The 22,274-nt window shown below is 44.1% G+C and overlaps 2 protein-coding genes across 2 annotated transcripts in view; one reads left to right on the forward strand and one right to left on the reverse strand.

Moving 5' to 3' along the window:
* The window catches only part of DHRS12 (dehydrogenase/reductase 12), a 40,659-nt gene that overhangs the window by 9,974 nt on the left and 8,411 nt on the right, over window positions 1-22,274 (forward strand). Inside the window, exons 4-5 of the mRNA XM_074960316.1 lie at window positions 1,385-1,477; window positions 4,173-4,254. Of these exons, the coding sequence (XP_074816417.1) occupies window positions 1,385-1,477; window positions 4,173-4,254 (175 nt within the window). The remainder of the gene's footprint in view (window positions 1-1,384; window positions 1,478-4,172; window positions 4,255-22,274) is intronic.
* WDFY2 (WD repeat and FYVE domain containing 2) overlaps window positions 8,871-22,274 on the reverse strand; it is a 145,812-nt gene continuing 132,408 nt past the window's right edge. The window contains exon 13 of the transcript XR_012640490.1: window positions 8,871-9,443. The gene's annotated coding sequence lies outside the window, so the exon portion shown is untranslated. The remainder of the gene's footprint in view (window positions 9,444-22,274) is intronic.

Raw genomic sequence — 22,274 nt, forward strand, 5'->3', positions numbered from 1 at the left:
AAGCATTAATAACATTCTGTTAACATAGCTTTGTGTGTGTAATATCCTAGGTTGGTTTTTTTGTTTTTTTTTAAACAAAGTGTGTGTGTGTGGGGGAGGAATTCCATGATGTGGTATCATATTGACACCTGTATGGGGTATCAGCAGGGCAGGAATGCTTAGCTCCATAGCACAGATCTCTGCTACTTGAGTTAGTGGAATAACTGATAGCAGTAGTGCGTGGTCCTCCTCTGTGTGGACCATCACCAGGGGGTAATGATGCATTTTGCCAGTGGGTTTCATAGATATTTGATGACCTCAGAGGAACATTGGGATTCTGGAATCTAGGATTCCATTCCAGGCTCTGGAGGGAGTGTTCTTAATAGTCACAGACCTTTCTGCCCCTGTTCTTCCCCAAAGGCATGACTTCGTCTGCACTATCCCTCCCAGCCCATTACTGTCCTGCTCCTTGCCCTGTCCCAGTCTCTTCACCTAGCTGGTTTCAACCTCCACCCCTCAGGCTTCTCCTCCCAGTTCCATTTTCCTTGCCCAGCCCATCTTTGTCTCCCTCAGAATCCCAGTCTCCACATCCCAGTCTTATTCTTACCCCCATGATCTAAGGTCAGTCCTCTCTGATGGAGACAGTCCCAGTTTTCTCAAAGGATTTAAAAAAAAAAAGTAAATGTTCTGTCTACAGTGTAACTTTTTGGAGTTATTCACATGCAGATTCATAATTAGTAATGTAAAAATGATCAAATGGTAGCTTTCTCAGGAAGACCCTGTAGTCTTTGATACAGAGAAGAGGAAGGCTAGAACATGTAACATGGGTGTCAGGCAATCTAGATTGTATTCTTGGCTCTGTCACAGACACTGTGTGACGTAGGGTAAGTCACTTAACCTCTCTCGTTCTCAGTCATCATCTCTATAAAATGGAGAGAGTAAGACTTAGCTACGTCTGTTTCAGGGGGTTGCGAGGCATAATTAGTTTATGCTTGTAAGGCACCACAAGATCTTTGGGTGGAAGATGCTTTGCCAGTGCAATGCTGGAAGATCTAACATGTTTTATAGTAAGAATAGATTAGAGTTTGGAGGCTTATGTAATTGAGTTTTGTTGACTAGATGAATACACCTATTTTTGTGTGTTCATGAAAGCACGCTGATAGCTGCCATATGCATAGTTTGTGCACCATTTTGCAAGCTTTTCTGTATAATTTTGTCACCATGTTATTAGGGGCTAGAGTTAAATCACCAAACTGTGCATTGTGACCTCAGATGGCTTTGGTCAGGTCCTTGTGTGAGCATCTTTGCGTATAACTTCAGGAGCTAGTTTTAAATCCCATTTAGATGAAAATCAAGAGCACTGACTTTCCATATTGGTTGTAACATAATTCCTTTTATCTTTTAGAATATCTTTTTGCACATTCTGGATATGTCTAATCCCAAGGGAATTTGGGAGTTTGCTGAAAAATTCAAGACTGAACATAAGTTAAATGTTTTGGTAAGTTTGCAAGTTTAAATTGTGTACCTCTTTTGGAGTCTTTCATCTGTATCTCTCCATTTAATAATCTAACCTCTCTAATTCTGCAGTCTTAATTTGTGTATAATTCTGTTGCAAAATAATCCACCTAGTCCACTTCTCTGATCTTGTCCAGCCCCTTTTCATATACATAGATTTCTCATCTTCTGTATCAAAGCTCCTTGTTGCAGCCTTCGGGGCCCTGCACACCTTCGCTTCTGCATACCTCTTTGCTCTCATTTCCTCTTTCACTCCACGGAAACAGCTTGGCAAATTCCCTTATTGTTCTACTCCCATTCTCTTGTCTGATGATTGGTTGGCACAGAGGAGACCAAAGGCAGAGGTGATGTCTAAAGCCCTAGTTTTGCACCAACGTCCATAAAGATGGATCCTGGCACAGAGCCCTTTTGACTTCAGTAGAACTTTGCATGAGTCTATCCAAATGGATGCAGTTGCAGGATCAGAGCCTAAATTAGTGCAATTTACCTGCCAAAGACCTGGAAGGTGGAGTGTGTTTGTGTGGAAGGTGAGGGCAGAGTACAGGAGTAAGTGGGTAGTGCCCCTAACCTGAAACCTTTTCATGCCCTCTTGTTAGCTCTTTCTCTTGCTCCTCATCCTTACTTCTGAATTTGAGAAGGAGGATGTAAGCAGTAAGGGGTGGCATGGAGGAAAGCAAAAAGATTAAAGAATAAGACACAAACTCATCAAAATGTGTACATGTCTGGTGGGTGACCGTGAGATCTTGTTGTCATCCTGGTCCTTCCTATCCATTTCTGGTCATGTTTATATCTTGACTTTATTAAAGCTTTTGATACTATCTCACATGACCTTCTCATAAACACACTAGGGAAATATCACCTAGATGGAGCTACTATAAGGTGGGTGCATAACTGGTTGGAAAACCATTTCCAGACAGTAGTTATCAGTGGTTCACAGTCATGCTGGAAGAGCATAATGAGTGGAGTCCCGCAGGGATCAGTTCTGGGTCCGGTTCTGTTCAATATCTTCAATGATTTAGATAATGACATAGAAAGTACACTTATAAAGTTTGCGGATGATACCAAGCTGGGAGGAGTTGCAAGTCCTTTTGAGGATAGGATTATGATTCAAAATGATCTGGACAAACAAGAGAAATGGTCTGAAGTAAATAGGATGAAATTCAATAAGGACAAATGCAAAGTACTACACTTAGGAAGGAACAATCAGTTGCACACACACAAAATGGGAAATGACTGCCTAGGAAGGAGAACTGTGGAACGGAATCTGGGGGTCATAGTGGAACACAAGCTGAATGACTCAACAGTGTAACGCTGTTGCCAAAAAAGCAAACATCATTCTGGGATGTATCAGCAGGAATGTCGTAAGCAAGACACAAGAAGTAATTCTTCCGCTCTGCTCTGCGCTGATTAGGCCTCAATTATAGTATTGTGTCCAGTTTTGGGTGCCACATTTCAGCAAAGATGTAGACAACTTGGAGACAGTCCAGAGAAGAGCAACAAAAATGATTAGAGGTCTAGAAAACATGACCTATGAGGGAAGATTGAAAAAATTAGGTTTGTTTATTCTGGAAAAGAGAAGCCTGACAGTGGACATAATGGTTTTCAAGTACATAAAAGGTTTTTACAAGGAGGAGGTAGAAAAATTGTTCTTCTTAACCTCTGAGGCTAGGAGAAGAAGCAATGGGCTTAAATTTCAGCAAGGGAGGTTTAGGTTGGATGTTAGGAAAACTTCCTAACTGTCAGGGTGGTTAAGCACTGGAATAAATTGCCGAGGGAGGTTGTGGAATCTCCATCATTGTCTAACCTGCTCTTAAAAAATCTCCAAAACCTGTCAGGGGTGGTCTAGCTAATACTTAGTCCTGCCTTGAATGCAGGGGAATGGACTAGATGACCTCTCAAGGTCCCTTCCAGTCCTATGATTCTATGATCTTCATTGCTAGTGTCTTCTGGAATACAACCCTTGGGACAGGGGCTGTGTCTTACTGTTCAAGCAGCTGGAACAAATGGAGTGTTTGGGAAGGGCAGGTTGTGGGGAGTAGCAGGAAATGAGCAGAGAAGTAGGTAGGGGTGGTTTTTTCTAGGACCTTGGAAGGGAGGATGAGAAGCTTGAACTCAGTCCAGAAGGTGAGATAAGCCAGTACGGGGAGTCACATGGAGAAAACACACATTACCTGCATACCACTTCTTAGTTCTTAACCAAAACATGGTAAAATGTTAGTGACTTTTCACTGGTACAGAAGAAACAAACTGAGAATACATAAATGCATAGCTGTGCTGATGTGGAGTCATTTGGATCTTTAAGATGAAACTGATAAACTACCGTATATGCTTTTGTATTGTAATAGTTATGCTCTGTGAATCACACATTACTTCATTGTGTGCAAAAGGGCCAAAAACTAACTGCAGTAAGGCACCATGATGTCTGATGGCTCTTATAATCTTGTTTGTTCAGTTAATTTTATCAGATTTCAATTAAATGTATTACACTTCCTTGTGAAGATTGTTTTCACACAACAACTGCACTGTCAGGGGCAGATTATCATAGCTGGAGTTGCAATTTGCACACCCTGGTGCACTGAAACAAGCTGTAACTTCATACCATGTCACTACCAGAGATCAAACTAAAAGCAGGGTGTGTGTGTGTGTTTTGTTTTTTAATACTGAGCTGTGTCTTGCAGATAAACAATGCAGGCTGCATGGTAAACAAAAGAGAACTAACAGAGGATGGACTTGAAAAGAACTTTGCTACAAATACCTTGGGTGAGTTCAGCAGTCTTTAGATAAGAGTCTAGGGTACTCCTGTGCATCTGTTTTTGTTTATAGAAAGGCATAGTCTCATGTAGCTGTGCAGGATGTTTTCTTCTTGAATTGAGAGAGTAGGAGGATTACTCATATTGCAAAAAATATACAATTTGTACAAAAGGTAGCGTCTCATGTTTCTCCCATATGCATGATATTCTCATACTGACCCCATTGTTTGTTCATTGCTCTGAGAATAGTGCATAGCAATTAAAGCTAGTTAAACCATTTTGAAATTTCAGTGGAAAATTTTCCCATTGGCTCTGCTAAGGATACTCTGTAGTGCCTTTCTTTGCAGGATCTGCAAGACACTCTAACAGCTGTCTTAGGGTTCAGATGGTTCTTATAACATTCAAGTGTATTTCTTTCTTTTTTTTTTTTTTAAAAGATGACCCATTAGTACCATGGTAGCACCAAAAAGCTCCAGTTGACATCAGGGCCTCAGTCATACAGAGCTGTACAAAAAATACCCACACATAAAAATAGGTAAAGGTTGGAGAGAAGGGATGCAACATCCAGGCAGAGAGACTGGGTAATGCTTGGCAAAGGCCATGAGAGTTCCATGTGGTGTTTAATACATTATGACGAACTGGTGGGGGGAACATAGGAGGGCAGACAAAGAGTTGGGGGGGGGGGGGTAGAGAGAGGACCATTGAGGGTGAGGGGCAGAAGAGGTCTGAGTAAGCAGGCAATCATCAGAGGGAAATGTCCAGATTTTAAATGAAGAAAGTAGTCATCACTGATGTTCAGGGGGTTGCAAAAATCACTTCTGTGAAAGGAAGTGTTGGATAGTAAGTGTTTTAGGGGCAGTTGGCAGGGACCATATTTTTTATTCTGTTTGTACAGCACCTAGCACTACAGGATCCTGGTCCCTGATTGTAGCACTTAGGTGCCCTAGTAATACAAATAATGAATAATAAGCATCCCTGGTGGTTGACTTTGCCAGTTCTCTGTCCCACCCTCCAAACCCATGTCGGTTGGGAATGGAGTTGCGTGAGTCCTGGGCCACCCAGATAGGGTCACCTGCTCAGTTCTGGATCTAAGGGGTTGGAGGTACTGAGCCCTGTTTGGACTTTACTCTTACGCTGTTGTTGCTCTGTTTCTCTGGCTCCTGATTACCTTTTTGAAAATCAATATTTGGGCAGCAGTGTCTCATACTTGACTTGCATGTCAATGAGATTTTTGTTTTTAAGTCTCATTACGTTCATTGGGCTAACATTTTTCAAAAATATTGGAGCTGATGGAGGGAATGCATTTTTCTTCAGCTACACTTTCCATACTGTTTGTGCTCAAAACTCAAAGCAGGTTTTGTTATTTCAGCTTCAGATTTGCCCTGGATCTACTCTATAATAAAGAATAAAAGCACTTCTGACCTTTCTGAAGAAACTGTCTGTCAGTTAAACTAGTTTAAACCCCTTGCACTTTTTCAAACAGTTCAGTAATTCACTAAGATGCAACGGCTCCAGATACAAGCACGCTGAAACAAACACAGCTGTTTGAATGTGAAATTACTTTTCATTTTTTTAAACAGCAAACTAATTGCCATAAAACACATTCGTACATCAGCTAGTATAGATTTGTATCACACACAACTAGGGTAAACTGCAAACTGTAAGTCAACCATATTGCATAGATTCTAGTTAACATTTACAGTGCAGAATACAACTGTACATATGTCCAAGAGGCTGTGAATTATGGTGCCTGAGGGAACTGTAACTCTGAATTGCCTGTATTTTGTGGAAATTGGAACCATGCATCCATTCTTTTAGGAATTAATAGTGTTTAAAATCTTGCCTTACTTGCAAGGCATCTCATCTGTCTTCCCTTAGTGACCTGCTTCTGCCTTATCTCATCTATCCCTCTTAGGTCAGGTCTAATGAAGCCGTCTCCTGGTAATACCTGTGTAATTGTGCAAGACTTCAGGACATGACAGGATTTAAAAACTTTGCAACATTTTAGTCAGTGTGCCAGATCTGATCTCTAGATAACATGTACATCAGTTGTGGCATTGTCTGCCTTGGGGTCTAAAATGTTGTGAAGTCTTTAAATCCAGGTTAGAGACATTTCCCCTTGACTTATTTTTTTAGAGTCCTGGGATGTATTGCATAAAGGTTACTAATTTTTTTTAAAATTCCAATATTGGCTACTGTAGAAAGAAAAGGGTCTCTCCGTTCCTCATCAGAAGATTTTTTTCCTTCTCACCTAGTTGTTAAGAATTAAGACTTTTTAATTCTAATTCACTTCATGTGCTGTACTTCGTTAGAAAATGTTAAGGCACAGCAGGTGTGTGAAGCAAAAGAATTACTGTTCCTTAAAGAGCTCTGAGTCACTGAAAGTGATCCTGAGGAGAACAGAGAAGTTCCCAAATTGTATTTATCTAAAGTTTGTGTGCAATGGTAGTCCAAGTAAGAACTTTCTAGTGTTTAATAAAAAAATAGAAAAGCAAGCTGTTTTATGCTGGATACTGGGATGTTTGAAGTCTGGCTTTGCAGTGTGGTATCATGCCTGTGTATTACATAATCCAGCTTATGATTGGCTTGCCAGACTTTTCCAGATTTGTTTTGTTAATGTTAAACCTTTTCTGTTGAAGAAAATAGGGTAGTCCTGCTATCTCTTTATTTATTTCTATAAATGTTCATGGCAGTTTACAGAACAAACATGATGTGATCCTTGCTGCAAAGACCTTATGCCCGAGGGGCCTGAATTCACGTTTCAGTGAGACTGTTCCTAAGGGTATGTCTACACTATGAAATTAGGTCGAATTTATAGAAGTCGGTTTTTTATAAATTGTTTTTATAAAGTCGAGTGTGTGTCTCCCCACACAAAATGCTCTAAGTGCATTAACTCGGCGGAGTGCTTCCACAGTACTGAGGCTAGTGTCGACTTCCGGAGCGTTGCACTATGGGTAGCTATCCCACAGTTCCTGCAGTCTCCACCACCCATTGGAATTCTGGGTTGAGATCCCAATGCCTGATGGGGCAAAAACATTATTGCGGGTGATTCTGGGTACATGTCGTCAGGCCCTCCCTGTAAGCCATCTCGTCAGTCGCCCCTCCCTCCATCAGAGCAATGGCAGACAATCGTTCCGTGCCTTTTTTTCTGTGCAGACACCATACCACGGCAAGCATGGAGCCCGCTCAGATCACTTTGGCAATTAGGAGCACATTAAACACCACGCACATTATCCAGTAGTATATGCAGCACTAGAACCTGGCAAAGCGAAACCAGGCGAGTAGGCGACATCAGCGCGGTGACAAGAGTGATGAGGACATGGACACAGACTTCTCTCAAAGCATGGGCCCTGGCAATGTGGGCATCATGGTGCTAATGGGGCAGGTTCATGCAGTGGAATGCCGATTCTGGGCCCGGGAAACAAGCACAGACTGGTGGGACCGCATAGTGTTGCAGGCCTGGGATGATTCCCAGGGGCTGCGAAACTTTCGCATGTGTAAGGGCACTTTCATGGACTTTGTGACTTGCTTTCCCCTGCCCTGAGGTGCAAGAATACCAAGATGAGAGCAGCCCTCACAGTTGAGAAGTGAGTGGCAATAGACCTGTGGAAGCTTGCAACGCCAGACAGCTACCGGTCAGTCGGGAATCAATTTGGAGTGGACAAATCTACTGTGGGGGCTGCTGTGATGCAAGTAGCCCATGCAATCAAAGATCTGCTGATATCAAGGGTAGTGACCCTGGGAAATGTGCAGGTCATAGTGGATGGCTTTGCTGCAATGGGATTCCCTAACTGTGGTGGGGCCATAGACGGAACCCATATCCCTATCTTGGCACCGGAGCACCAAGCCGGCGAGTACATAAACCGCAAGGGGTACTTTTCAGTGGTGCTGCAAGCACTGGTGGATCACAAAGGTCGTTTCACCAAAATCAACGTGGGATGGCCGGGAATGGTACATGATGCTCGCATCTTTGGGAACTCTGTTTCAAAAGCTGCAGGAAGGCACTTTATTCCCAGACCAGAAAATAACTGTTGGGGATGTTGAAATGCCTATAGTTATCCTTGGGTACCCAGCCTACCCCTTAATGCCATGGCTCATGAAGCCACACACAGGCAGCCTGGACAGTAGTCAGGAGCTGTTCAACTATAGGCTGAGCAAGTGCAGAATGGTGGTAGAATGTGCATTTGGACGTTTAAAAGCACGCTGGCGCAGTTTACTGACTCGCTTAGACCTCAGCGAAACAAATATTCCCATTGTTATTACTGCTTGCTGTGTGCTCCACAATATCTGTGAGAGTAAGAGGGAGACGTTTATGGCGGGGTGGGTGGTTGAGGCAAATTGCCTGGCCGCTGGTTACGCGCAGCCAGGCACCAGGGCGTTAGAAGAGCACAGGAGGGCGCGGTGCACATCAGAGAAGCTTTGAAAACCAGTTTCATGACTGGCCAGGCTATGGTGTGAAAGTTCTGTTTGTTTCTCCTTGATGAAACACCCCGCCCCCCCCCTTGGTTCACTCTACTTCCCTGTAAGCTAACCATCCTCTCCTCCCCACTTCGATCACTGCTTTCAGAGGCAATAAAGTCATTGTTGCTTCACATTCGTGCATTCTTTATTAATTCATCACACAAATAGGGGGATAACTGCCAACGTAGCCCGGGAGAGGTGGTGGAGGAGGGAAGGACAAGGCCACACAGCACTTTAAAACTTACTGAATGACAGCCTTCTGTTGCTTGGGCAATCCTCTGCGGTGGAGTGGCTGGGTGGCTGGAGGCCCCCCCCCAACGTGTTCTTGGGCGTCTCGGTGAGGAGGCTATGGAACTTGGGGAGGAGGGTGATTGGTTACACAGGGGCTGTAGCGGCGGTCTGTGCTCCTGCTGTCTTTCCTGCAGCTCAACCATATGCTGGAGCATATTAGTTTGATCCTCCAGCAGCTTCAGCATTGAATCCTGCCTCCTGTCATCACGCTGTCGCCACGTTTCAGCTTCAGCCCGTCACTTACTCGCCTCAGCCCGCCACCTCTCCTCCCGGTCATTTTGTGCTTTCCTGCACTCTGACATTGTCTGCCTCCACACATTTGTCTGTGCTCTGTCAGTGTGGGAGGACAGCATGAGCTCAGAGAACATTTCATCGCGAGTGCGGTTTTTTTCGCCTTCTAATCTTCGCTAGCCTCTGGGAAGGAGAAGATCCTTGAAACGCATGCAGCTGGTGGAGGAAAAAAAAGGGACAGTGGTATTTAAAAAGACACATTTTATAGAACAATGGGTACACTCTTTCATGGTAAACCTTGCTGTTAACATTACATACACAGCACATGTGCTTTCATTACAAGGTCGGATTTTGCCCCCCCCCCCCCCCACTGCGTGGCTAACCCTTCACCCCTCCCTGTGGCTAACAGTGGGGAACATTTCTGTTCAGCCACAGGCAAACAGCCCAGCAGGAACGGGTGCCTCTGAATGTCCCCTTAAGAAAAGCACCCTATTTCAACCAGGTAACCATGAATGATATCACTCTCCTGAGGGTAACACACAGAGATAAAGAATGGATGTTGTTTGAACACCAGCAAACATACGCTGCAATGCTTTGTTCTGCAATGATTCCTTGGTGTGGTAAGTGCTACTGGCCTGGTGTGGTAAAGTGTCCTACCAAGGTGGACAGAATAAGGCTGCCCTTCCCCAGAAACCTTTTGCAAAGGCTTTGGGAGTACATCCAGGAGAGCTTTATGGAGATGTCCCTGGAGGATTTCTGCTCCATCCCCAGACACGTTAACAGACTTTTCCAGTAGCTGTACTGGCCGCGAATGCCAGGGCACATTAATCATTAAACACGCTTGCTTTTAAACCATGTATCCTATTTAAAAAGATACACTCACCAGAGGTTCCTTCTCTGCCTGGCGGTTCCAGAAGGCAGCCTTGGGTGGGTTCGGGGGGTACTGGCTCCAGGTCCAGGGTGAGAAACCGTTCCTGGCTGTCGGGGAAAACCGGTTTCTCTGCTTGCTTGCTGTGAGCTATCTACAACCTCATCATCATCATCTTCCTCGTTCCCCAAACCTGCTTCCGTGTTACCTCCCTCTCCATTGAAGGAGTCAAAGCACAGGGTTGGGGTAGTGGTGGCTGAACCCCCTAAAATGGCATGCAGCTCATCATAGAAGCGGCATGTTTGGGGCTCTGACCTGGAGCGGCCGTTTGCCTCTCTGGTTTTCTGGTAGGCTTGCCTCAGCTCCTTAAGTTTCACGCGGCACTGCTTTGGGTCCCTGTTATGGCCTCTGTCCTTCATGCCCTGGGAGATTTTGACAAATGTTTTGGCATTTCGAAAACTGGAACGGAGTTCTGATAGCACAGATTCCTCTCCCCATACAGCGATCAGATCCCGTACCTCCTGTTTGGTCCATGCTGACACTCTTTTGTGATTCTGGGACTCCATCATGGTCACCTCTGCTGATGAGCTCTGCATGGTCACCTCTGCTGATGAGCTCTGCGCTCACCTGCAGCTCGCCACGCTGGCCAAACAAGAAATGAAATTCAAAAGTTTGTGGGCCTTTTCCTGTCTACCTGGCCAGTGCATCTGAGTTGAGAGTGCTGTCCAGAGCGGTCACAATGGAACACCCTGGGATAGCTCCCGGAGGCCAATACTGCCAAATTGCATCCACAGTACACCAAATTTGACCCGGCAAGGCTGATTTCAGCGCTAATCCCCTTGTTGGGGGTGGAATAAAGCAATCGATTTTAAGAGCCCTTTAAGCTTAAAAAAAGGGCTTCGTCACGTGGACGAGTACAGGGTTAAATCTATTTAATGCTGCTAAATTCGACCTCAACTCCTAGTGTAGACCAGGGCTAAGTAAGGACTACTCATGTGAATACAAGTTTCTAGAATTGGTCCTACTTTTCTACATGAGTGAAAGCTGGTAGGGCAAAGGGAAATGGGGTGTGTCTGCGTGCACTCTGCCCACCTGCACACATTTGGGTTTTGTGTCTTGATGGCTTTTTTTAAAAGTGTCTAAGCTAAAATTGTTGATTTGTAAACTTGTGAGCAGGCACGGTCTTCCTATATGTTCATAGTACAGTGGCACATAGTACAGTAGAAATAAATACTGTGTGGTTCATTGTAATTGTATAGCTGTTATTGCTCTTAATGCCTCGCCCCTTGTTACCAGCTAGACAACAAAGAGTTAGTGCTCTATTTACTGGAACTCAATTGAAGTAAAAGAATGATCAATCTGTAGTGACTGCCGTGCAGCTGTGTAGAATTAATACTGTAGTATAGAAACAGTACTTACATATGAATGTTAAACTGAATGTAGCAATTAACAAGTGATGTTGATAGGCTGAGATCATATAGATGGTTGGGGGCAGTTCAGAATGGTTTCTTATGTAGCAGCATATGTACATAGAGAATTCTTGTTGCTTTTGTCCTTTGTCTCAGATGTGGTTGAGCTTAAATCTCATTCTAGAGGTTGGACTCGTACGTGGTGTGGCCATTTTGTCAAGGAGCTGCTGCACTGATAAGCAGTGATTTCTTCTGATGTGACATACAGGCTTCCTAGTCAGCATTTGCCTTTTTGAAGCCAGCCACTGCAAGATGATGATCCCAGCTGACAGTGTTCAATCCGTGTGTATAAAAGCTGTCAGTGGAGGCGGATGGATAGAGGACTCAGCACTGTTGCTTGTTGGTGCATTAAAGACCATCTTTCACAGTTGAAACAAGGCCTGTAAAGTACTGGAACAAGGGAAGTTCTTACTTCATTTTTACAGGTCATGTCTCTTCACTCCAATATGAGAGAATAGTACATCTATTCATTTTTATTGGCACTTACTGGCGAAGGGAGCACTAAAACACACTGGGAGCTGAGAGGAGATGATCATAGAATACAGTAAGTCTCTATTCCTCACTCCAACTGAACCTAAACCCCCTTTGCTTCACTATCTTTTTTTCTTAATTTAACAGTTCAAGCCACATCCTTTTCCCAGTGTTCAGTCAAAATAATGGGTAGGGCATTGGGAAGGATCCTCCTCTCAGGCCCTAGAATGCAGCACTGTTCCTCAACGGTAACTACTCTAGCCTCTGTTACAGCTTGCAAACCCATTTCTCCCCAAAATGGGTCTGGCTAGTGAATCCTGGCAGGCAGTGCTGCCTAGTGGATAGGGCACTAGACTATTTGGACTCAGGAGCTCCCAGATCTGTCATTGGTCTGCTGCGTGACATTGGGCAAGTCACCTCCACTCTTTGCGCCTCCATTTCCACATCGGTAAAATGGAAATACTTGCCCGCTGCTGTAAAATGCTTTGAGATCTATAGATGAAGTCTTACATTAGAGTGGTGTTGTTTAATAATCCACATAGTCACTGGCTGTATCACCTCCCTATATACCAGTGCAGAGAGAACCCTTACTAAGCACAGCTCTGTGGTATAAAGGAAATGTCGAGCGGTGTCTTGTCTTTCGCACACGTTCCACCTTTCACTCCCCTTTCTTGTGCTGGGCTGGCAGATTGGGCCCTTAAAGAATAGTGTACTAAAATCTGGAATTCTGATTTCCTGCTTGAGAGAACTGGCCTGTAGCTGTCTCCTCATAGGGAACTTTATAAACAAGAGGCCTCAAAAAATACAGTTCAAGGAAAACCTTCTGTGTACTCCATTTAAAAATACTTGGCTGTGGCAAGAGCAAGCCCATTCATTTTTTTAACAATGAATTTACCAGATGAATGAACCATTGAAACCTGTATAAGCAAAGATTATTTTTGTTCCCACTCTTTTTCCACAGTTGAAATAACACTGTTGTCGATATGCTGCAAAGCATGGGCAGATGGGGAAAATTCCACTGAGTGTGGTGTTGGCTGCCTGCCATTGTCTGAATGGTAGAGAATTAAAAACTTCACCAACAACTTAACTCTAATTGCCAAGTAGAACATCAAGAGAAAACTATTCCGGCATGCTCCCAGGACATTTTGGTCTGCAGTGATTGCATCATCAATTAATTAAAAATTATAAACAGGCAGCAGCTTTACACTTTTCCTCTTGCAGAAGCCCTAATTTACTTTATAAATCAATTTTGAAACTCAAGATTTTTTGGGCCATTCTATACAAATGCAGTACAGCAGGTAGGAAAGAATATTCTCATGTACAGTTTTGCATATTCTATCCTGGCAATCTTCAAGTTTTAAGTATGTAAAATCTGGTTGTTTTAACTAGTAGCATATTAAAATGTTGACTTGAAGGCATTTTTGAAATCTGCTTTCAGGACATTGGCACTTGGGCTGATGCACATTTTGTTTAGATCCGTAGTCTAGCTCAGGATATATTTTTGTAGCCTTATATAGAAAGAATCGGTGTCCTAATACAACATAGCCGGCTAAGATACTGCTTGGGAGTAGCTTTCCCACTAATGTATTGCTATAGAACTAGTGCAATCTGCAGTGACTGAAAATTTCTGCAAGAATTTACAAACCACATTTCAGCAATACTGTCGTTTCATCAGCGTGCTTTCAGCTTCTGTTTCACAACAGGTGAATTGAAAAATCATTTGATTTAAAAATTAAAATTGAGATTTTTAAATCAACAAAATCTAGGATGGAAACCAGAAATGTCAATATAAGAAATCATCATAATTTTAGAACTCTAGCATTATGAGGGTCTCACAATGTGATCACAAAACACTGAGCATTGAGGCATACAGTTTTACTGCTGTGTGTTTAACTGTGTGGAATTACCAAAATGGGAGATGCTAATTAGAGCATGATATCAGATTCCATAAATCGATGAGAGGATCTCAGAGTAATTGGGGCAATTATGGAACATACCACTAGAAAACGTGTGGTATTTTTTGTGTTTACTTTAACACACAGAATTTATTTTAAAATATATTGTGTTCTTACTGACATACCAACTACTCTGGAATGGCAGTGTATAACTCACTGAACTTTAACGTATATTATCTAGGTTCTCATGTGAGCCATTGCTAAATAGTTCCCAAACATGAGCTGTGCTCATCTGTCTACTTATTGAAAAGGATGTAACAGCACTATATTGTGCACCATTGATTATTGTGTGAGTTCAGTTTACAGAAATAAAACTAGTGGATTTTTCCCAAAGAAATATTCAGACCCCTGTGTTTCTTTTTAAAAATAAATCTGTGTCAATGTGTTGAACAACTCCACTTTAACTACAGAAGGCATGATCAGCTACTGCTGTAACATTTTGTGGGACAGTGCTGTGGCTGGCTTAATTTTCTCTAGACAGTCTTCACACTGTGTCACTTACTACCTAATAAGAGCCTGAAGAGATCTTAATAGACTCCGGCCTCTCTCTTGTGGCACTTTGATTAAAAAATAAATACATCTCCCCTTTGGACAGAAGTATGTAACCCGTTTCTAATGCAATTCATTTCTCCTTGTTGCCTTCCTTGAAACTATAGTTTCTTGAGTTAGATGCGGATACACATTCCAAAATACTCCCACAGCATTAAGAGCTCTAGCTCTTTTTTAAAAATAATCTTCTTTTGTCACTGAATCACTACCCTCTTTCTGAATGAATGAAAAGAGTGAGGGACGTAATGTGGATAACCACCTGGATCTCTTCTACTTTATATAGGACCTCCTCTAAGCCCTGGTCTACACTATGAGTTTAGGTCGAATTTAGCAGCATTAGATTGATTTAACCCTGTACCCATCCACACAACAAAGTCATTTTTGTCAACTTAATGGGCTCTTAAAATCGATTTCTGTACTCCTCCCTGACGAGGGGATTAGCACTGAAATCGACATCGCTGGATCGAATTTGGGTTAGTGTGGATGTAATTCGACGGTATTGGCCTCCGGGAGCTACCCACAGTGCTCCATTGTGACCGCTCTGGACAGCGCTGTCAACTCGGATGCACTGGCCAGGTAGACCGGAAAAGCCCCATGAACTTTTGAATTTCATTTCCTGTTCGGTCAGTGTGGCGAGCTCATCAGCAGAGGTGACCATGGAGTCCCGAATCGCAAAAGAGCTCCAGCATGGACCAAACAGGAGGTACTGGATCTGATCGCTATAGTGGAGACGAATCCGTGCTATCAGAACTCCGTTCCAAAAGACAAAATGCCAAAATATTTGAAAAAAACTCCAAGGCCATGAGGGACAGAGGCTACCACAGAGGGACCCGCAGCAATGCCGCGTGAAACTTAAGGAGCTTAGGCAAGCCTACCAAAAAACCCAAGAGGCAAACGCCTGCTCAGGGTCAGAGCCCCAGACGTGCCGCTTCTATGATGAGCTGCATGCAATTCTAGGGGGTGCCCCTACAACTACCCCACAACTGTACGTGGACTCCTGCAAGGGGGGAGTCTCACGCAACAGGGATGAGGATTTTGGGGATGAGGTAGATAGCGCGCACCAGGAAAGCAGAGAAACCGTTCTCTCCAACAGCCAGGAACTGTTTATCACCCTGGATCCAATACCTTCCCAACCCGGGCTCCCGAACCTTGAAGGCGGAGAAGGCACCTCTGGTGAGTGTACCTTTGTAAATATAATACACGGTTTAAAAGCAAGCATGTTTAATGATTACTTTGCCCTGAAGACTTGGGATGCATTGGCAGCCAGTACAGCTACTGGAAAAGTCTGTTAACATGTCTGGGGATGGAGCAGAAATCCTCCAGGGACATCTCAATGAAGCTGTTCTGGAGGTACTCCCAAAGCCTTTGCAAAAGGTTTCTGGGGAGGGCAGCTGTATTGCATCCTCCATGGTAGGACACTTTACCACGGCAGGCCAGTAGCACATAGTCTGGAATCACTGAATAAGAAAGCATGGCAGCGTGTGGTCCCGGTGTTTGCTGGCATTCAAGCAACATCCGTTCTTTATCTCTCTGTGTTATCCTCAGGAGAGTGATATCGTTCATGGTCACCTGGATGAAATAGGGTGCTTTTCTTAAGGGGACATCAGAGGTGGCCGTTCCTGCTGGGCTGTTTGCCTGTGGCTGAACAGAAATGTTCCCTGCTGTTAGCCACGCGGTGGGGGGAGGGGTGAAGCGATCATCCCAGAGGATTGGGTATGTGTGTGGGGGGTTTAGTTGGGTTTGTGCTGCATGTTAAGCCGAAAACATCAGCCCCTCCTTTTTTAAATGGCTAATGTGTCTTTTTCAGTTTTAATCTCCCTTTTTTTTCCTCCCACAGCTGCAAATGTTTCAACGCTGCAACTAGCATCTCCGTCCCAGAGGCTAGCGCAGATAAGAAGGCGAAAAAAACGCACTCGCGATGAAATGTTCTCTGAGCTCATGCAGTCCACCGAAACTGAAAGAGCCCAGCAGAAATGTGTGGAGGCAGAAAATGGAAGAGTCCAGGAAAGCACAAAATGAACACGAGGACAGATGGCTGGAGCAACAGGAGAGGTGGCAGCAGTGTGATGAAAGGAGGCAGGATGCAATGCTGAGACTACTGGAGGATCAAACTGATATGCGCCGGCGTATGATTGAGGTGCAGGAAAGGCACAGACTGCCACTGCAGCCCCTGTGTAACCAACCGCCCTCCTCCCCAAGTTCCATAGCCTCCTCACCCAGATGCCCAAGAACGCGGGGGGGCCCTCCGGGCACCCAACCACTCCACCCCAGAGGACTGTCCAAGCAACAGAAGGCTGGTATTCAATAAGTTTTGAAGTGCAGTGTAGCCTTGTCCTTCCCTCCTCTCCTCATCCACCATCCCACCCGGTGCTTCCCTCTTTCCCCCACCCCTCCTGGGCTACTTTGGCCCTATTTGTGTGATGAATTAATAAAGAATGCATGAATTTGAAACAACAGTGACTTTATTGCCTCTGAAAGCAGTGATCGAAGGAGGAAGGGGGGGCAGTTGGCTTACAGGGAAGTAGAGTGAACCAAGGGGGGGAGCGGGGTGTTTCATCAAGGATAAATAAACAGAACTGTCACGCTGTAGCCCGGTCAGCCATGAAACTGGTTTTCAAAGCTTCTCTCATGCGCACCGCACCCTCCTGTGCTCTTCTAATGCCCTGGTGCGTGGCTGCGTGTAACCAGCGGCCAGGCAATTTGCCTCAACCACCCACCTGCCATAAACGTCTTCCCCCTTACTCTCACAGATCTTGTGGAGCGCACAGCAAGCAGTAATAACAATGGGAATATTGGTTTTGCTGAGATTTAACAGAGTCTGTAAACTGCGCCAGCGCGCTTTTAAACATCCAAATGCACATTCTACCACCATTCTGCACTTGCTCAGCCTGTAGTTGAACAGCTCCTCACTACTGTCCAGGCTGCCTGTGTGTGGCTTCATGAGCCATGGCATTAAGGGGTAGGCTGGGTCCCCAAGGATAACTATAGGCATTTCAACATCCCCAACGGTTATTTTCTGGTCTGGGAATAAAGTCTCTTCCTGCAGCTTTTGAAACAGACCAGAGTTCCTGAAGATGCGAGCATCATGTACCATTCCCAGCCATCCGATGTTGGTGAAATGTCTCTTGTGATCCACCAGTGCTTGCAGTACCATTGAAAAGTACCCTTTTTGGTTTAGGTACTGGCTGCCTTGGTGGCCTGGTCCCAAGATACAAGGATATATGTTCCGTCTATGGCCCCACCACAGTTAGGGAATCCCATTGCAGCAAAGCCATCCACTATGACCTGCACGTTTCCCAGAGTCACTACCCTTGATAGCAGCAGCTCAGTGATTGCATTAGCTACTTGGATCACAGTAGATTTGCCTACTCCAAATTGATTCCCGACTGACCGGTAGCTGTCTTGCGTTGCAAGCTTCCAGAGGGCTATCACCACTCGCTTGTGAACTGTGAGAGCTGCTCTCATCTTGGTATTCTTGTGCTTCAGGGCAGGGGAAAGCAAGTCACAAAGTTCCATGAAAGTGTCCTTACGCATGCGAAAGTTTCGCAGCCCCTGGGAATCATCCCAGACCCGCAACGCTATGCGGTCCCACCAGTCTGTGCTTGTTTCCCGGGCCCAGAATCGGCGTTCCATGGCATGAGCCTGCCCCATTGCCACCAGGATGGCCAAATTGCTGGGGCCCGTGCTTTGAGAGAAGTCTGTGTCCATGTCCTCATCACTCTCATCACCGCGCTTTCATCTCCTCCTCGCATGCTTTTGCAGTTTCTGGTTCTGCATATACCGCATACATGCGTGAGGTGTTTACAATGCTCATAACTGCCGCGGTGATCTGAGCGGGCTCTATGCTTGCTGTGGTATGGCGTCTGCAGGAGAGCAGGACCGCAGGGGAAGCGGTGGTTGGATGACAAGTTTTGCAGACCTTCTGCACCGTCTGCTGCCAGAACACAACAGCTGAGCGGGGTGCACGCTTGCCATGGTATGGCGAGACAAGGGCAGCCGAGCAGAGTTGCAGCGGAATCGGCCCTGCAAGACCACCAGGAGAGCAGAGTGGCAGTGGAAGCGGTCGATGACGACAACGACGGTTAGCAGTCCTACTGCACCATCTGCTGAAAGCAGTATGGCGCCTGCACAGAAAAATGGCGTGAAATGATTGTCTGCTATTGCTTTCACGGGGGGGGGACTGACATGTACCCAAAATCACCTGTGACAATGTTTTTGCCCCAACAGGCATTGGGAGCTTAACCCAGAATTCCAATGGGCGGCGGAGACTACGGGAACTGTGGGATAGCTACCCACAGTGCAACGCACTGAAAGTCTACGCTAGCCTCGGTACTGTGGACGCACTCCGCCGACTTAATGCGCTTAGTGCATTAGTGTGGGGACACACCAAATCGCCTTCTAAAAAATCGATTTCTATAAATTCGACCTAATTTCGTAGTGTAGACATACCCTAAGATACTGCATATCTAATGCCTTTCAGTGGTAGTAATTTCACATTGCACTTTCTGTTCACTACCATCTACATTTCACTTAACCTATGTTTTGTCCTTTTTTCTTAATAATCATTTTTGGATTGTTCAATATTTTTACTCATTTCTCTTAATGGATATGGTTCATTCCTATAGATCTTAGTATTGTTTATTCTTTATGTATTTACCAAGTTCAGTTTGGTTTTGTGTATCTTTCCCCTGTGCCTGTATGCAGAAGTCTGTTGTGGGTTATTTGTATATTTGGGTATTGGCTTATTTTAAAAAAAGATGAAAACATAATAAATGTGGAGTTACTATTTATTAATTATGAAAGTGCACAATCAACTCAAAGTTAAGTTTCAGAAATTTTGCCTTGCTTTTCCTTAATGGTGGAAATCTTGATCAATCTTTCTAAATTATCTTCCAGCAAACTAAAATTCTAGCAGTTATTTCTCTGTGAAGAAAGTAATGTACAAAATATTTAAGGAGGGGATGTTTTTCCCTCATTTCTTTTCACTACTGTTTGTGATTCATAATACTGTTTTGCAAGGCAGCATGACTTCCCATTTATTCACTCCCTCCACCCACCCCCCCATCACTCAATGGAAATTCTACATCTATATTGCTGTCAATTTAGGCTGTAGCCTGTCCAGAATTGTAAAATATTTGCTCTATAATATGCAATTGTGTAACAAAACCCTATGTGATGTTAGCTGAATTTTGTAGACTAGGTTGGCCTTTTGTGTTTGTACATAACTGTAAACTGTATAAGAATTTTTTAGTTGAAAGTATGTGGGTTTAAAATAGTGGAGACTTCAACTAGAATATGCACCAAATAATCTTTATTCCTTGTTTTAATTATTTGGGGGTGAGTTATTTCTCTTAACAAAGCAGTCTGTGCCAGCTGGAGTGATTATTATACACCATACTTCTATGTCAAAGTGCGGAGTCATTGGTATCAAGATAATTAGGCTTGGGACACCAGTCAGGGAATTACATAGCAATGGCTGAAGATCTGGGTCTTTTGAGGCCTGACCATTCCCATCTGTGTGTTTATGTAGAAGCGTCTGCCTAATGACACCTAGAGCAAAATCTTTATTTTCACATCTTACCTCAAAGCAAATGCATAAGCAGCTACATGGAACAACAACTCTGAATTTCTGTTTTTGCAGACTATGATCTCTACTTTTTTTTGTGCTTTGTTTGCTTAATTCTCCATATTAAATTCTCCTCTTAAACTGGAGGGAGATAAATTAGGGTTTGAGTGGTTGATTATTAAAACTTACGTGATGAGTCAGCCCTTTGTCACAATCAGTCTCCTTAGCCTTCAGGATTTGTTTCTCTCACAAGGCTAAAAACACTTGCTGGACCGAAGGCCTTGAATGATGAACAATGTTCCTCTTCATCTTCACACCTCTTCAGAACTTGTAAACAAAAACCTGCCATCTTTAGAAATGCAAATTAATCCTGGAGACGACTAAATTAAGTGTTGGCAGGTGGGCTGCACCTCAGGATTTTGGGAATGAAGTCAGTTAACACAAATTTGATCTTCCTTTGGATTTGAAGAGTCCCTATCAAAATGAAAGTTTTTAAACCAGGATTGTGGGTTATTAGAGCTCTGTTTAACTCATTGGGAACAACCAATGACAATCAAGAGATCTTGCTTTGCTGTTATTTTTCCATCTTCAGGTCCCTAGCAGTGAGAGACTGTTACATTCTCCTTTGTTACTGACATTCTTCCTTTCTGACCACAGCTTCTGCTTGTACTTTTTGCTCAAGACAGATTGTGCTAACTCATTCAAGTGCATTCACTTTGTTTGATTTTATTTTGTGTGTTCTAATTATTCATGGGGGTCCAAATGAGTATAGGAAAAGTTAGATCTGTTATGGACGAACAAGGGTACTGAGCAGATTGCTCAAGTGGAATGTAATACTTTAAAATTCTGTAACATGTTGATCAATGTGCTGTATTGCAACCTTTCAGCCACAAAAGTGTTGAGATCATTCTGAGTTGCAAAGAAACCTGTTTGTCTGTATAACATAGTGAAAAATGTGGCCTCACTAATTCATATGAAAATTGTTTATTTTCATAGAACTAGAGAACAAGGGTTAGCCCTTGTCTACACTGGCACTTTACAGCGCTGAAACTTTCTCGCTTGGGTGTGAAAAAACACAACTGGTCCCTGTCCCACTCCTGCCTCTTCCCTGCCCTTTGCTCCTTATCCCAGACTCCTCTACAGGCCCAGTCGGGTGGTTCTAGGGCTAGGTGAGCAGGGCAATCACCCTAGGTACCAACTTTGAGGCCACTGAACTGATGCGATGCTGGGTGTTTTCTATTTTTATATTTTTGCTCCACTCTGTCTTTGCTCCACTTTGATTGGCCAGCCACTTTTTTTGGCTTGCCTGCTTGGCAGGGCGTGCCAAAAACGTTATTGTCCTATGCAGCAAAATGGCTAGGGCTGCTCCTGGTCCCAGTCCCCATGATTTTCATCCATTCCTCTTGCCCAGCTAGTCTGTCTTCCCCCTCCTTTGCCAAAACTCACAGTCCTAGTTTCCTCTGGCCTAGGTTCCTGGTCCCAATTTAATTCTCTTGCCTTTCCTCCTCCCCTAGTCCATCACTTATCCTCTCTCTGTATTGGAATCAGCTTCCTTTTCGCTGCTGGGGCATCAGCTGTATGGAGCGTTGAGAGCACAGGAGAGAAAGGCTTCCTACTCTCAGTTTAGGTCCCTGGTTCTGACATGGCCTGCAGCAGCCCAGAGCTGCAGCTGCAGGGAAAGACCTGCTCAGACACGGGCTGGAGCATGCTGCCCATTGAGGATGGAATATTGGAGATTTTTAGCTGTGGTCTAGCAAGTCTTGTCTGAGTATTTGCAAGCTGTGATTCCTAACCCTTTCTCTCTCCTGGTCCCGCCCCATGAAAGCGTGTAACTTCTCCAGATTTGGCCAGATTTTCACAGAGATGGCAAAAGGCACATCCTCAACTCACAGGCCACGCACTGCTAAATTTGAAGTTCCTGCTTTGGAGCATTAGGGCACTAGTGCCTCTCAAATAAAAAAGCTCCAGAATTTAAACTTGGCAAAACATGTTTTTCTCTACCTTTTTGATCATGGAAACAGCTGAATTGTCTTCAGTGGGGGAACAAAAACAAAAAGCCTGAGGCAGGCACTTAGCATTGTAAATTTCAAACAGTTAAAATTTGGCCAATTTATCAGCAACTGAAAACGGGATTTTATAATGAAGTGTCAGGCAACCTCAACAGGCAGT

The sequence above is a fragment of the Natator depressus genome, chromosome 1 (assembly GCF_965152275.1).
Source record: "Natator depressus isolate rNatDep1 chromosome 1, rNatDep2.hap1, whole genome shotgun sequence".
In the NCBI taxonomy this organism is placed as follows: Eukaryota; Metazoa; Chordata; order Testudines; family Cheloniidae; genus Natator; species Natator depressus.